The following is a 15,152-nucleotide window of genomic DNA, read 5'->3' as shown; positions in this document are numbered from 1 at the left end:
TCTGTTTATGGAATTGTATCATATGGAAATTCTTTTCTATCTTACCAGATATAAAAAACTGGGAAAGGGGCTGTCTGTGCAAAAAAAAAAAAAAAGTACAACATAGCCAGGGTCTGAGTTTAAGAATGATGGCTCTGTGCCTGTTGGCTACTACAACTACCACCAGTCCACCACAACCTGCTGTCAACTGACGACTGCAACTCCCACCAGTCCACCACAACCTGCTGTCAACTGGCTACTACAACTACCACCAGTCTACCACCTTTGCTGCGGCAACTACAAGCCAGGCCTAAACATACACACTCCATGACCCCCAAAAAAGGATAATTTTTTTTTTCATGCAAAAGCTATTTCTTTTTCATTATTTTGGGAAACCAATCCTATTGCAACTTCCAAAAAAGTGAGAATTTTTTGAATGTTTGGAAAAAGAGATTGGGCCTCATTTACTAAGAATGTCGGGTTTTTACTAGTGGGAAATGTTGTTTTAGACTTGCAGGATTCCTCTCTATTTATTAGAGGGAAAAGTTGGGAATATTTTCTGACCAGCTTTTACTAGATAGCAATTTCCAGCCATTTATCCACAGGATTTTCTGTGAATTCAATAGTAAATAGGTCGGGTTGTGAAACCGTGCCCCTTTTTTGCATTTTCACAGTGCAATGTTGGGTTTGTCGGATTTTCCTGGTGCACACTGTGCGCCAAAATAACCACACAAAAACTGGTCGGTTTCAACCTAGTAAATGAGGGCCAGTGTGTTATTTTCAGCTGGCGATCACAAAACCTACTGCAACTTCCCACAAGGGACAATTTTTGATAATCTTTCTGACTTTTTAATCTTTACAAAAGCTATTTCTTCTTCACTATTTTAAGACACCAATACAGTTGCAACTCTGCAAACAGAAAGTAAAGCATGGCTAGGACACTAGTTTAGGAATTAGGACTCTATGTAACCACACAGAGCGACATCATGTGGCCTGGCATCAACTACCACTAGTCCATCAATGCCTGCTATCTGCTGGCTTAAGCTACCACTAGACCACCACTGCCTGCTGACACTGACAGGCAATTTGTGCAGATGAAGGATAGATATGAGTACTGAATAGCCACTCTCGTGTTTGCCAGAGTTGACTGTGTTTTATAATTTGTGTAACTTTCATTGACGTTCAGCAAAGTTGCAAAGTCTTGTTGCAAGCCTCAATATGTCCCCACTGTGCGATGTTCTAGAACTATTAAACAATTATGTGAAAATTACCTTGGTTATTTTCAGATTTCTCATTCACTTAGAACATATGATCTCTCTTTCTGCACTCTGAATGTATAATGTTAATCAGGCAATAAAAATTCTTGTCTGAAGTAAGTCTTGTAAGTGTGAATCTTAGATTTTTATCACTTATCTCATTTCTATTACACACACACCTATATTTTTCAGTCTTAAATTATTTTAGTAGAATGCCATATAAAGCTACTTCCTAAAGAAGTGTCACTTTTGAAATAAATAATACTTTGATATTTGAGTTCATTAGAAATTGAAAACTCTCTTGTAAGATTTTGGATTGGCCTCGCAGTTATCTAATCCTCCCGCCTTTAGAGACAGAAGGTCAATATGGCCCCGACTATATTTTATTATACTGAAAAAGATCAAACATTCTTAAGTACATTCCAAAGTGCAACCAAAATGCCAAGATTATAAAACATTTGTCAAAATGCTGCAGAACCTAAAAAAAAAAAAAAAAAATAAAAAAAATGGAAATGTATAATGTTCCTTTTTAATTCTTTCCAATCTCCGTAAGTTCATTTCTTCTGTGATCTGACTTTACTGAATACTGAGTTCTGTACACATACAGCTTTTTCAATTTGGGAAATTAATCTATTTTCTACTTGAGCAGAGTCTATTGAAGATTTAATAAATACATTTTTTTTATATGCGAAAACCTCTGCACAAAATGAGAGAATATTGTCAAACAAAATAAAACTTTTATAACTCAGGCGTGTAAAAGGCATTTGCATTCAAAATACAGACGGGGTTAAATAAAAGGGTAATTACTAATCTCTTTGATTTACATCTATGTAAAAGGTTCTGGAACAAAAATTAGAGCAGGCTTTTGACTTCAGAATTGATAACTGTGGCAGTCATTTACAGTCTGCTTGAGTGGTTAAGATAGATACAGTCAGCTACATTTTCTGCTATTATCTAGATAACCAGGGATAGACACAGAATGACTTTGTACACGAGCTCCTTATTCCAATTACTCTCCCAATAGTCAACCAGTCCACCATTTAAAGGGAAACTGACAACTGGTTCACTGCACTAAACACAATACACGGGGCTGTAATGCAGGTGAGCCGGATTTAAATGATCTACTATTCACACGGATCCATGGTCTGTGTCCGGAAATAAATACTGTATTATCCCCTGTTGCTAATATGGTAATTAACCCTTTTGGAGACAGGTATTCTGAGCTTACGTTGGTCCGGCCTCTCTGTTCTGATATGCCCTCTCATCTCATAAATATTTAAAGAGTCCTAACCCACGTGAGAGTAAGGTGGGAGGGCAGATCCGTGAGGATGGAGACAGGCAACCGTAAAGCACCGGCTTCTACCCCCATTGTGCAAAGGGGGCTAAATAATATATTATGAACAAACCCTAATACAACATGTATCTCCTGAACGGGACCAAAAATCTGGATGTGTAATATATTATTTGAATCTGGTTTACCCTCATTATAACCCTGTATATTGGGTTTAGTGCAGGTTTAGTGAACTAGCTGTAAGTTTGCAAACTCTGTAAGGCTGCATTCACATGTATCAGTTGTCTGGCACAGTTTCCCTCTGGCGTGCACCGGAGGGAAACTGATGCTAGAACCAATCCCATTCATTTCAATGGGACAGTTCTCAATCATCCAGGGTCTCAATTTTGATGCCGGATGGTTGGACACGCTAGAGGGCACTGGACAGAGGAATTCAGCTTGCTGTCCAGAAACAATGGATGCTGAATTCCACACAACTGCTGACAAGTTGTCCTCTGTTGTGACATCAGTTGTGTCCAGATCTAGGTTTAGTTTCTCTATGTCAGATGCAGGATATATGTGAACCTAACAGGGCTCCCCAACTGTCATGCATCATTTGAAGTTTTAGTCTGCTTATACATGACAGAAAGATATTTTCAGCTTCCCTAGGTTCCAGGACCAAGGTATACCTCTTATAATTATGCAAACAAATGTAAATCCTCCTCTTAATGGCCAATAACAATACTGTATGCCGTAACAGGTGCCACGCCTCCTCCCATAGGCTTGCATTGGGGGGGAGGAGCATGACATCCCACCGGGCGGAGCCGTGACATCATGATACTCCGGCTCTGTGATCGTGGTTCATCAGACCCGGAGCAATGTTTTCTTCAGAGGCTAATGATAGAGGGGTGTTGCATGAAAGATTGCGGGGGTCCCCAGCAGCGGTACCCCCATGTTCAGACCTCTTATCCCCTATCCTTTGGATTGGAGATAAGATTTCTTAGGGCCATAGTACCACTTTAAAAGGGTGAGGGGTTTCATCACTACTGTAGTGCCCCACCATAAAAAGTAAAATTAAGTTAAGTAAAGTTTCTTCCAAAAAATGCCATCTCTTAAAAAAACTTTTTCTCTATGGCTCAGTAGTCGATTCATTTATTCTGCAAGAAAAGTTATCCTGCTTTTAATGTTTTGTTATTGCTCCAAGCAGTCAGGTATGTGCTCAGAGTGAAATCAAGATACATTAAAAGTGGAACTATATTTTAGAGACTAAAGAAAGTGACTTATGTGCAATTTTGTACAAATCTATTTGAGTGCTTTTATTCTTTCTGCCCTTCTTTCTTTTAAGGTAGCCTCTAATTGGCCACTTTACCTGAAAGGCTCCTTTGCACCTACAAAGGTCCCAACTATGTACCTGACTCTGTGTTCATTTTGTTACAATTTTTTATTTCAACGGATATAGTTTACAGACATTTACAAAATTATATTCACTCAAAAGAGAATTTCTATTATTTTGGAATGCCAAATGATATCCAAAAATGTCAGAACTTCGAATATAGATGCATAGTCAACCCTGATATTTTTTCTCCACAGTTATGTAGATGATACAATGTTGAAAGAAGCAAAAAAAAAAGGCTGTGGTATGGATCCTAATTTATAACTTAAAAGGTCATAGCGAGGCCCAAATGGTTGGATGCTACTGGCTAAGCTCCACCTTATTTGACTATGAATAGAAAAGTAATGCATAATACTTGTGTGATGTATATTGCGGTCTTTGGGACTCCTTTTCTCTTTGTTATGATTATTGTTTTGATTGTTTGTTAAAAAAAAACTAATAAACATTGTTTGATTCATTAAAATATATAAAGATGGATATTCAAGGAGAAATCGAACATGGCTACAATGGAACAATTACATTCAAATGTATTCAGCAATATTCCACCCTGCCTTCCTTTCTTCCTTCCTTGATTCCATTCTTCCTTACTTTCCTCCCTACCTTCCTTTTAATCCTGTCCTCTCTTCCCTCCTAACCTTTCTCCCTTCCTTCCCTCACTACCTTCCTTCTCTCACTACCTAACTTCTTTCTCTCCCTCCCTCCCTTCTCTCACTACCTTCCTTCCTTCCCTCCCTCCCTCCCTTCTCTCACTACCTTCCTTCCTTCCCTCCCTCCCTCCCTTCCTTCCCTTCCTCTATCCCTCCCTTCCTTCCCTCCCTTTCTTCCCGTCCTGCCTTCCCTTACTCTCTTCACTTCCTCTCTTTCCTTCCTCTCTTCTATTCCTCCCCTTCCACTCTTTCCTTCCTTCCCTCTCTCCCACCATCTCTTTCTCCCTGCCTCCCTCCATCCCACCCGCAGGATAGGGGATAAGTGTTTGATCATGGTTGTCCAAATGCTGGGACCCCGTGATCTCCTGTATAGGGCCCTGGCTCTGCCGTGGCCCTTCAGTGCACAATGTGTGTCACGCCCCATCCATGCTCCTGACACACCCCCTCCATGTATCTCTATAGGAAATCTGTATGGAAGGGGCCTGTCATTGACCTCTGTGAGGTCTACAACATGCGCATTAGCCGCACAGAGCCGTGACAATGCCGGGTCCCCATATGGGAGATCGCTGGGGGTCCCAGCAGTCGGCTACTACTACATTAATACTTTAATAATACTACTACATAAATGCTTTAACAGGTTTAGGAGACATGACAGTAAAGAACCAACCCAGCTCTACTGCCTCACTAGGACATATCCAAGCAAACATAAATAATATTTTCAGATTTTCAATTGTTAGTGCATTAATGGTGTTTTACTTTTTATTTCTAATTAAAAAAATCTCCAAAATATATAACAAAATAATTAAAAAAATCTTTCTTAATGGGTTTTCCTTTCTTTTAATAAACTAGGGACGAAATGAAATCCCTGCAGGAAACGTTCACAAAGCAACTTAATGAGGCATCTGAAAAGGCTGAAAAGCAGCAGGCCACTGTAAGTGTTTGGATCATGTGACCCTCCAATTACCTTTCTCCAACCATTTTTCTTTCTGCTGTTTGTGATCTATGTGTTCGGTCACTGTGCCTTTGTTAAGCATTAAAGTAGAAGAGATTTGATGTGACATAAAAGATTTTTTTTCTCTTCCAATGTTCTGGCTTTGTGTGCACAAGCTTAGACCCACAAGGTAATGGGGTACTTATCATTTATAGAAATTCTTGGATATTTAATGCAACAAAATTCCTGTTTTCATTACCACTTTTTTTTTTATTATTATTAAACTGCACATGTATCTCTTCTGTAAGAGACTTTATCTTGGAGGTCTATATACCAAAACACTACACCCCCAAAATGAGGTGAAAAATACATTAATTTGGCATGTGAATTTCCCTTTTAATTTGCAGTGTCTATCATTTAAATGTTTATTCATTTTGTTTTTATTATTTACAAAATAAAGGCATATTTTAGAATGTTCTGTAATTTGTTTGATTAACCTTTATTGAGAAAAAGGCCCCCATTCCTAAAAAGCCAATGTAACAGCAAAGCTGAATTTTCAGTTTGCTGCTCCCTTTAATCTCTTTTTAACTAACTTAAACTCATACAGTGAAAAGAAAATAGGAAAAAAAGGGGCGCTCCTAGTGCAATATGGCTTATTAAACAAGGATCCATATTTAGCAACCCAGCTTACCAGCTGGTGTTGTGCTGAGAGGACAACACCTTAACTTACACGTAGACTCACTTAGTAGTCTGGGATACTTTGATGCTTAAAGAGGCAACGGTAAGAAATCTTCTGGATGGTGGAGGGATCACCCTCCAGAAAATTAAATTCATGCAGTACCCAGTACTCTCTAGGTCAGCATGATTACTGATCTTGGTCATTATTATTGAGTGTTAGCTACTCATAGCAGCAAGAGCCCACTATAAATGATGTGAGCAAGTTTCTAAGCTTGCATTTACTACTTGATTATGCGAGAAGTACAGGTTCATATTTGCTAAGTGAAATCACTGTGTAAACCTGAACCATGCCAATTCAGTTCAATAGACTAAACTTTTCCACTAGTGTGTATAGTGTAATTTTTGCAGGATTTAGCATACTGCAGATTGTTGCACCTTTTGAGTCCTGCAAAGTTAAAGGATAAGGGATAAGTTATAGATCATGGGGTGTCCGAGCACTGGGACCCCACGCAATCTCCTTAACGGGGCCCGGCAGTTTGCTGGAAGGGGGCATGTCAACCCCGCACGGAGACACGCCATTCCATATAGATACATGGAGGGGGCGACTTACTACAGGGGTCAGATCGTCCGCTTAAGGCAGACTGCTGAGGCCCCGTCTATGAAATGGCAGGGGGGGGGGGGGGCAGTGCTCGGACCTCCCGCGATCTATAACTTTGCCATACTACTACATTAAGGTTATTCTAAAATGGACAAAATGGAGTGATAAGTAGACTGTTTCCAGGAGGTATGGAACCAAGGTAGCTGTGCAGCAACTCCAATAATGTCAGTGGTGAGTTACAGAAATTTCAGAGGATGGCAGGAGGTCCCTTACCTGCCTCCTTGCCATCCAATCAGTGCTCTGATGCTCCAGCCAGGCTCCATAGAATCCACCTTCCCTATAGAATGACCTGTGAAAAGATCACAGAAAATTTCTGCAATTCATCTATGGTCTACGGTCTATTGGTCATTGGTATGTAATGCCATTATTTTGAGGTACATATGATTTTTTAAATTCCTTTCTCTACAGTTTTTAGCAAACAGAATAAAAAAATCCAGCAAATATTTCATAATTTTTTTAATATATTTTTTATAATGTTCACCATATGGGATAAATAATGAGATAATGTCATAGTTCAGTTCATTACGCAAGTTGCAATACCAAATATTTTATTATTTAGTGAGAGGTAAAGGTCTGTTTGTTGGGGGGAGGTATAAGAAGATTTATATATATATATATATATATATATATATATATATATATATATATATATATATATAAATAATATATATATATACAATTTTTTTTTAAACTTCACTTATTACACTTTATTAGTCCTGCAAAGAGACTTGAAAATTCAATCTCAAAGTTGTTCATATAGCACACTGCACTACAACTGTGAAAGAAACCAAGAAACCACTTAGATGCCTGAATTGCAATTTGACTGCAGCATCTAAGTGTTACCCTACAAGGATTCTTTTCTTCTCCTGGTAATAAGAACAAGAGACCTGCTTTCATGCAACAGCCGAGCTCCCACCATATTCACCATAGGAGACCAGTTCAAGTTGATTTCTTCACAGACTAAAAAAGATGTATTGTGGTCAATAAGGGGTTAGATTATGTTATAATGGTGTTCTTTTTCGGCAAGGTTTACCAGTTAGCCATTTGCTTTTTATCTTTTTTTTTTTTTTCAACTACAATTTTTTTTTGATTTAAGGTCACAAACTCAGAAATGTTATTTGGATGTGATGTCTTAAATGAATAGATGCTGTTTTTATTTCAAAAAGTTATCTGATCATTGCTGTAGATCTAGATAGATTTTTCTATTAACTAAATATGTGCTATATTTTTTCCAGATAAATTTCCTAAAAACTGAAATGGAACGTAAAAGTAAAATGATTAGAGATCTTCAAAATGAGGTACGGAAAATACTAGAAAGGTTATTTAATGTCATTTATTCATTAATGAAACATAAAAAAAAATATATATATATATATATATATATATATATATATATATATTATTGTCTTCCTGAAGTTGTTAACTGAATATTTATCTACTTTATCAGTGTTTTAGGGTCTATTCACATGTACAGTATTCTGTGCATATTTGACGCGCAGATTTGATGCACAGGATTTTCTTCTGCAGATTTTAATGTAAACTGAACACAGCTTGAAATCCTGCGCATCAAATCTGCGCAGAATACTGTATGTGTGAATAGACCCTTAATGTGTATTTTGCCATAAAGGAAAATATCTTCTACAGCCACGTGCATTCGACTTTATACTAGGAACTGAGAAATAGGATGCTTTTATTTATTTTTATTGATATAGTTGTACATAGTTGTAGAAATAGATTCTCATTTTGTGCAACACAGTGGATTATTGGTTAGAGCTGTTGCAAATAGCATAAGGGTACTAAGTTTGAAACTAGATAAAGTTGTTTTCAGACACTGTATCTGGTGAATTCTGAAAGTTATAGACATCAAGCATGGTTGTCTGAATGCAGACTTATAAGACCTCTTCCCTATTGTCTAAGAGTACCTGATAGCACAAGTATCTGAGTAATTTTAGTAATTGATCCATTATCAGAGCATTATTACCCTCTTAATTTATTATGTTTATGTTATTATCTTTATCATTGCCATTTTGTGTTGAACAATTGTAATACTTAGGGCAGTGAATTTTTGATCTCTTTATTTCCTCTGATGAACCTCTCTATGCTAGTGGGAGGGAAACACGTTGGTTAAATAGTTTTATGTGAAAATCTTTAGGATCATACCTTTGATGAAGTATGGAATGCCCAACAGTTGATTAACTATTGCATGCATGTATTCTCCTTGCTATACCTACCTGATATTTATGATAAGGAATTAGATATGTGTTTTTTGTCATATGTGTAGATTTGCACAGACCATTGTTTTATTATTATGTTTTAATGCATATGGAGTAAACATTATATATTAAGAGGACTTGGGGTTATGTGTTTTAAATATTTTGCACATACGAAGCAAAATAATATACAGTAATTTAACGAAGAACTGCTCTATAGTTAAGTAATAAAGTATAATGTACATACAGTTACACACTGACTAAATAAAAGGTATGAATAAAACTATTTGCCACCTGACAAATATCCTCTGTGCATTCTCGCTGACTTCTGGAAACATAATTTGCTTGAAATTATTTTACCTCCTGCTTTGCATAACTAATTGGAAATCTTAATCAAGAATTATCTAAAGTACTTCTAGCGCACGTAATAGTTATAACCACAATCAATGTTGTACTGCAGCCTGTAGAAGGGAAGTTGTTGGCAAATATGGAACTATTTATTAATCTTTTCAACAACCTTTCAACAGAACACAAGAGGTCTTGTAAATGATTAATAAACAATTCTGCTAAAAACTGTAGGTCCAATTTTGCCTTTATATTCTAAAGGCAACAAATGTCCATATGGTTTATCCGGTTATCTAGTGGGGTTTCTCAGGTTGTAAAAGCAGCTCCCAATGATGCAACCACAGTGGGGTAATGTATTATCATCTTTGGGGTTTATCTTAAAAGGGTTTTCCAGGATTTTTTTTTTATTCACTATGCTACAGGGACTGTAAAGTTAGCATAATATAGTCCTGCCTATCAAAGAGCAGTCCTTCCCTAAGCAAATTGGTCAGTGCTAACGCTGCACATTACAAGTCTGCCCTTTTATTCCAATAGTTTTAGCACCTGAACCCAAACCATCTCTGATATATAGCATTCAGCTGAGCACCGTACCCCCTTTGGTTTAAAATGTTTAAAAAATGTATACAAATTTTAATTTTATAAGAATGAATGTTACTTTTCAACAAAACTATGTAGTAAAACTTAACTATTCTCTGTTTAATTTATGACTGTTATTATAATTAGTATTCATATAGATCTATGCTCCATATCCTTCTCTGTTAAGCTATATCGTGATTGCATTTATATAACACTAATGGAAGTTTCCATAATTATCAACTATTTTAGATTATGGTTTGTGTCTTCATTGCCATGAGAGAAGCAATTTGCATTTCATTATATCTTAATGAAAAAGAGAGCAAGAAAAGACAATGTCCATTTGCTTGTCTACTTAGGCATCCCATGTACTTTTATGAATCACTGTTTAGAACTTTACAAATTCCAGGATCTGAATTTTTCTTAATGCTTCCATTTTAAGGGACATGAATTCATCAACTTCCCATCTAGGCCCAATGACATTCAGGTCATTAATATCTAATAGAAACTTAAAGTCATGTCTTTATTATTGAAGAAGCATATAGTGTCATCATTTACATTTTTTGCAATCAGTCCTTGGAAATCAAGGTAAAGCCAGTAGTCATAAATGTCAGATTTGTCTTACAAATTCGTTTTTGCCATGCTTACTGGAGGTGTTTATTTTTCATTTTAGTCAAGTATAAGCTCTGGAAGGCTTAGCATTTCATCATATAATAATGTACCAAATCTAATGATTTCACATCAGTTCGATATATGTCAATTGATGGAATTGAAATCACTTATTTCTGTCTGTCTTACTAGCCCTTACTTTCTTCTATTTATCAACTTCATTATAGGTGAATTATTGATCCGATTATGTTGATAATTATACATATAGTAATGTATACGCAATGTATGGTAAAATATATATATATATATATATATATATATATAATATATATATATATATATATATATATATTTTTTTTTTTTTTTTTTTTTTTTTTTTTTTTTTTTGCTACTGTATTGATTTATTTGATAAGTCTGACCATACACAATACTTGTTGAATTCTTTATCTTACATCATCATCTACATTTCCTACAGTGACACTAATACATGCCTACGCTAACAGAAGATAACTGCTTTAACCATGAAAACACTGTCAGGTTACAATATACACTACTTGTTGTACAGATGACTATAGTGGTTTCTGCTGCAGGTCATGTGATGCCTGCCATTTCTATTTGCTGTACCACTAACCTTGGTTTGCTTCTTGCCTTCAACTCCCCTAATATATTGGGCATTCCAGTAATATAATGAACATGTTGTTTGGAAATCTAGTTGCCTCTGTTAGCATGTGTGGATAATGCACCCTGTGCAGAAGACATCACTTGGTGCAATATACTTATCGTACTTACACAAAACTGTAGTTATTCTAGCTGGTTACTAGACTGACTAATTTCACTTTACCTATTGCAATAGCCTTTTATGTCTCTTAACAAGTCACAATGCCTTCAGCACTTATGGTAAAACAGAATAAGATGACCCGAAAGCAGTCCCGTGAAAAATCATACAAGCATGTATCCATATAAGAAAAAAAAAAAAATCCCAATATATGATTAGATAACTGGAACAGGAGATGGTGCTATCAATGATGATTCAAATGGACAAAAGACAACAGTAATAAATGGAGTAAAAGACTACAAAGACAACATTAGAAGGATCTAACTATGTTTTCCTATCATTGCCCTTTTTCTTGCTTTAACTGGTTGCCGTCTAAGAACGAGCCGGCTCATCCTGACACAGCAAGTGGTGTATGACGCGGGCTTCTGACTCGAGCCTGCGCCATACTGGCCGACCCCCAGCTACAGGAATCAATGTTAATAGCCGACATGTGGCAATCGCCGCGGCTGGCTATTAACTTTTAGATCACCGCTGTCAAAGTTGACAGCAGCTTCTAAAGGGACATTTAAACCATCCCTGGAGGTCCAGTGGGGTGAATTGCCCCACCCCCGCAATGCGATCTTGGGGGGCGATCCACTGTGGAGGTTGCAAGATGGGCTTACCTCTCCTGCTGCAGTTGTCCCGGCTCTGTAATTGATGCCAATCTGAGGAAGGGTTTTGAACCCGAAACGAGTCATTGTTCTATATGAAAAGCATTCTAAAGAATAATTGTTCCATCGATTTCGTTGGGAGAAGCAGCACCTATAAGAGGGACACTTTCATTCTACTTTCTGCATATCTTGTGGGCAGCCTTGCAGCTGTTCCTACGTCCCTACGGCATTGCAGCACTCCCGGTCTACCATCACCAAACCCCGCACCTATTGGGGTGATACGCGCAAATCTATTGCACTCAAGGTGAGCACAATACCTGTCTTCATTGTATTGAATATTGTATATCGAGGATAACGCACTAGGCGCCTTATGTGGCCTTTTTTTGTTTTTCCATTTCCACTGTGATTGATAGAGCCTAGCTGAACCAGGCTTTATCAATCAGGCACAGAGCACACAGATCAATGTGGTTCTATGGAATCACATTGATCTGTACGAGGAATCTACTGAAAAAAAATGTAAAAGTCCAAAATTGTGTATTGTTGGTCACTTTGTATACCCTAAAAAATGTATAAAAAGCGATCAAAAAGTCCCATCTAAACAAATATGGTACTGATAAAAACTTCAGATCACGGTGCAAAAAATGAGCTCTCATAATGCCCCATATACGGAAAAATAAAAAAAAGTATAGGGGTCAGAAGATGACAATTTTACACATACTAATTTTGGGGCATGTAGTTATATATTTTTTTTAAGTAGTAAAATAAAATAAAAGCTATATAAAATAGGTATCCTTGTAACCGTATGGACCTACAGAATAAATATATAAAGATATGCTGTCATTTTTACCGAAAAGAGCACAGCATAGAATCGGAATCCCCAAAAGTTACAATATGGCATTTTTTTTTCAATTTCGCCACACAAATATTTTTTTTCTGGTTTCGTCATAACATTTTATGGGGAAATGATTGATGTCATTATAAAGTACAATTGGTGGCGCAAAAAGAATATGAGTGTGTGTGCAAAATTGAAAGCGTTATGATTTTTAGAAGGTGATGAGGAAAAAAAGGAAGTGCAAAAACGGAAAAACCCTGCGTCTTTAAGGGGTTAACCTAATTTTACAAGACAACTAACCAGTTGACCCTAAAAATCCCTGCAAGTCCCTAAACTATACAAAGGAAACAAGTAGTAAAATTAGAAGCATTGGGCTGGGGGAGAATGTCTGTAAGTGGGTAAGTAACTGGCTCAGTGATAGGAAACAGAGGGTGGTTATAAATGGTACTTATTCTGATTGGTTGACTGTTACTAGTGGGGTACCACAGGGGTTAGTCTTGGGTCCTGTTCTATTTAATATATTCATTAATGACCTTGTAGAGGGGTTGAATAGTAAAGTAGCAATCTTTGCAGATGATACTGAACTTTGTAAAGTGCTAAACAGAATAGTGCACTGTTACAAATGGATCTGGATAGGTTGGTAATTTGGGCTGGGAAGTGGCAGAAGAGGTTCAACACTGATAAATTTAAGATTATGCACATGGGGAAGAATAATCTGGGCTGGGATTATGTACTAAATGGGAGCACACTTGGGATGACTGTCATGGAAAAGGACTTAGGAGTCTTAGTTAACAGTAAATTTAGCTGTAGTGACCAGTGTCGGGCAGCTGCTGCCAAGGCAAATAAAATCATGGGGTGCAACAATAGAGGCCTAGATGCCCACGACAACGAAATAATCCTACCACTGTACAAATCACCAGTCAGACCACACATGGAATACTGTGTACAGTACTGGGCACCAGTGTACAAGAAAGATATAGTGGAGCTGGAGAGGGTTCAAAGACTGGCAACCAGAGTAATATGGGGAATGGGAGGACTACAGTACCCAGAAAGATTATCAGAATTAGGGTTATTTAGTTTATTGATGAAAGCAGATAGTTGGAGGTACTCAATCTATATATATATTGTCCTAGAACTCTGCTCTGGTGGTATCCTTCTACCACCTAAAACTAAAATCTAAAGAAAAATTAACAAACGGCAGGATCTCAAGGACTGCTTGTAAATGCTGCCGTGAATGGAAATGAGTGCATGGATGGATGATGTGGGACTATTGTCAGTCAGTGATATGTGTCAGATGTAATGGTGTGGAAAAAAAAAGCGTGATAGAGAAAAATGCTAGATGTCCAAGGTACAAATGTAGTTTATTCTAAGTGGTCAAATACAATTATAACATACAAAAACAAAGAGGATGCAGGATCCTTGCATGCCTCTCTGATTAATGAATAAAAAAATATATATATATATAAAATCAAATAAAGAATAGTAGTAAAACTATAACAGGTGCAGCACTGCAAATTAACCACTGTCTATTGGTATGAACCAGCTTGAGGTAGAGGTATTGGAGCGCTGTCCAATCTCAAGCGCTGCAGTCCCCCAATTTTCGGCCCACTGTGCCGGTACAATGGTTTGTAGCTCAAAGTCTCTGCTAGTGAGCGCTGTTTAGGCTGGGTGGCTGTGACAGAAGCACAGCCTGGGACCACATCCGTGGCTCGGGAGTATCAAGTTAGTAATTTGCTGCAATATTAACGGCTCAGCGGCCGCAACAGAATGAATGAAGTGCTGGTACTATGTACCGCTTACCCGTCCTGGCAAAGGTCTCGGGTGAGTGTCCTGTGTTGTTCTGATGTTCGTCGGCTTTGTCCTGGTGTAGGTGACGGAGTCTGCCTGCCGACAGACAGGTCACCCTCGGGGGAGATGCCGGTTTTCAGAGTGGTGTCCACAGGTATCTCGTAGGAGCGCGTGCTCTAGTGATAGAAGCAGCTTCTTTTGATGACAGTGTATCTTGCCGGTATTAGGGTTATCTATCCAGTGATTGTGTAGTGGTCTTTGGGTATAAGTGAAGCAGATCAGATGTGTTTCGGACCCTCTAGGTCCTTCTTCAGTGATGACTCATTTTGTATGTTATAATTGTCTCATCTTGTATGTTATAATTGTATTTGACTATTTAGAATAAACTACATTTGTACCTTGGACATCTAGCATTTTTCTCTACCCCCCCCCTTTTTTAACACCATTACATATCCATCTGACACATATCCCTGACTGACATCTATGGTCCCACATCATCCATCCATGCACTCATTTCCATTTGCTGCAGCATTTACAAGCAGTCCTTGAGAACCTGCC

The 15,152-nt window shown here is 37.6% G+C and overlaps 1 protein-coding gene across 2 annotated transcripts in view; it reads left to right on the top strand.

The window, feature by feature from the left end:
* Positions 1-15,152, top strand: part of LOC130276814 (leucine zipper protein 2-like) — a 479,250-nt gene that overhangs the window by 271,005 nt on the left and 193,093 nt on the right. For both annotated transcript variants that reach the window (XM_056526707.1, XM_056526706.1), the window contains exons 4-5: positions 5,395-5,476; positions 8,048-8,110. In XM_056526707.1, the coding sequence (XP_056382682.1) occupies positions 5,395-5,476; positions 8,048-8,110 (145 nt within the window). The remainder of the gene's footprint in view (positions 1-5,394; positions 5,477-8,047; positions 8,111-15,152) is intronic.

The sequence above is a fragment of the Hyla sarda genome, chromosome 6, assembly GCF_029499605.1.
Source record: "Hyla sarda isolate aHylSar1 chromosome 6, aHylSar1.hap1, whole genome shotgun sequence".
Taxonomy (NCBI): Eukaryota; Metazoa; Chordata; class Amphibia; order Anura; family Hylidae; genus Hyla; species Hyla sarda.
The sequence above is the reverse complement of the archived record's forward strand: the minus strand, read 5'-3'. Positions and strand labels throughout refer to the sequence as shown.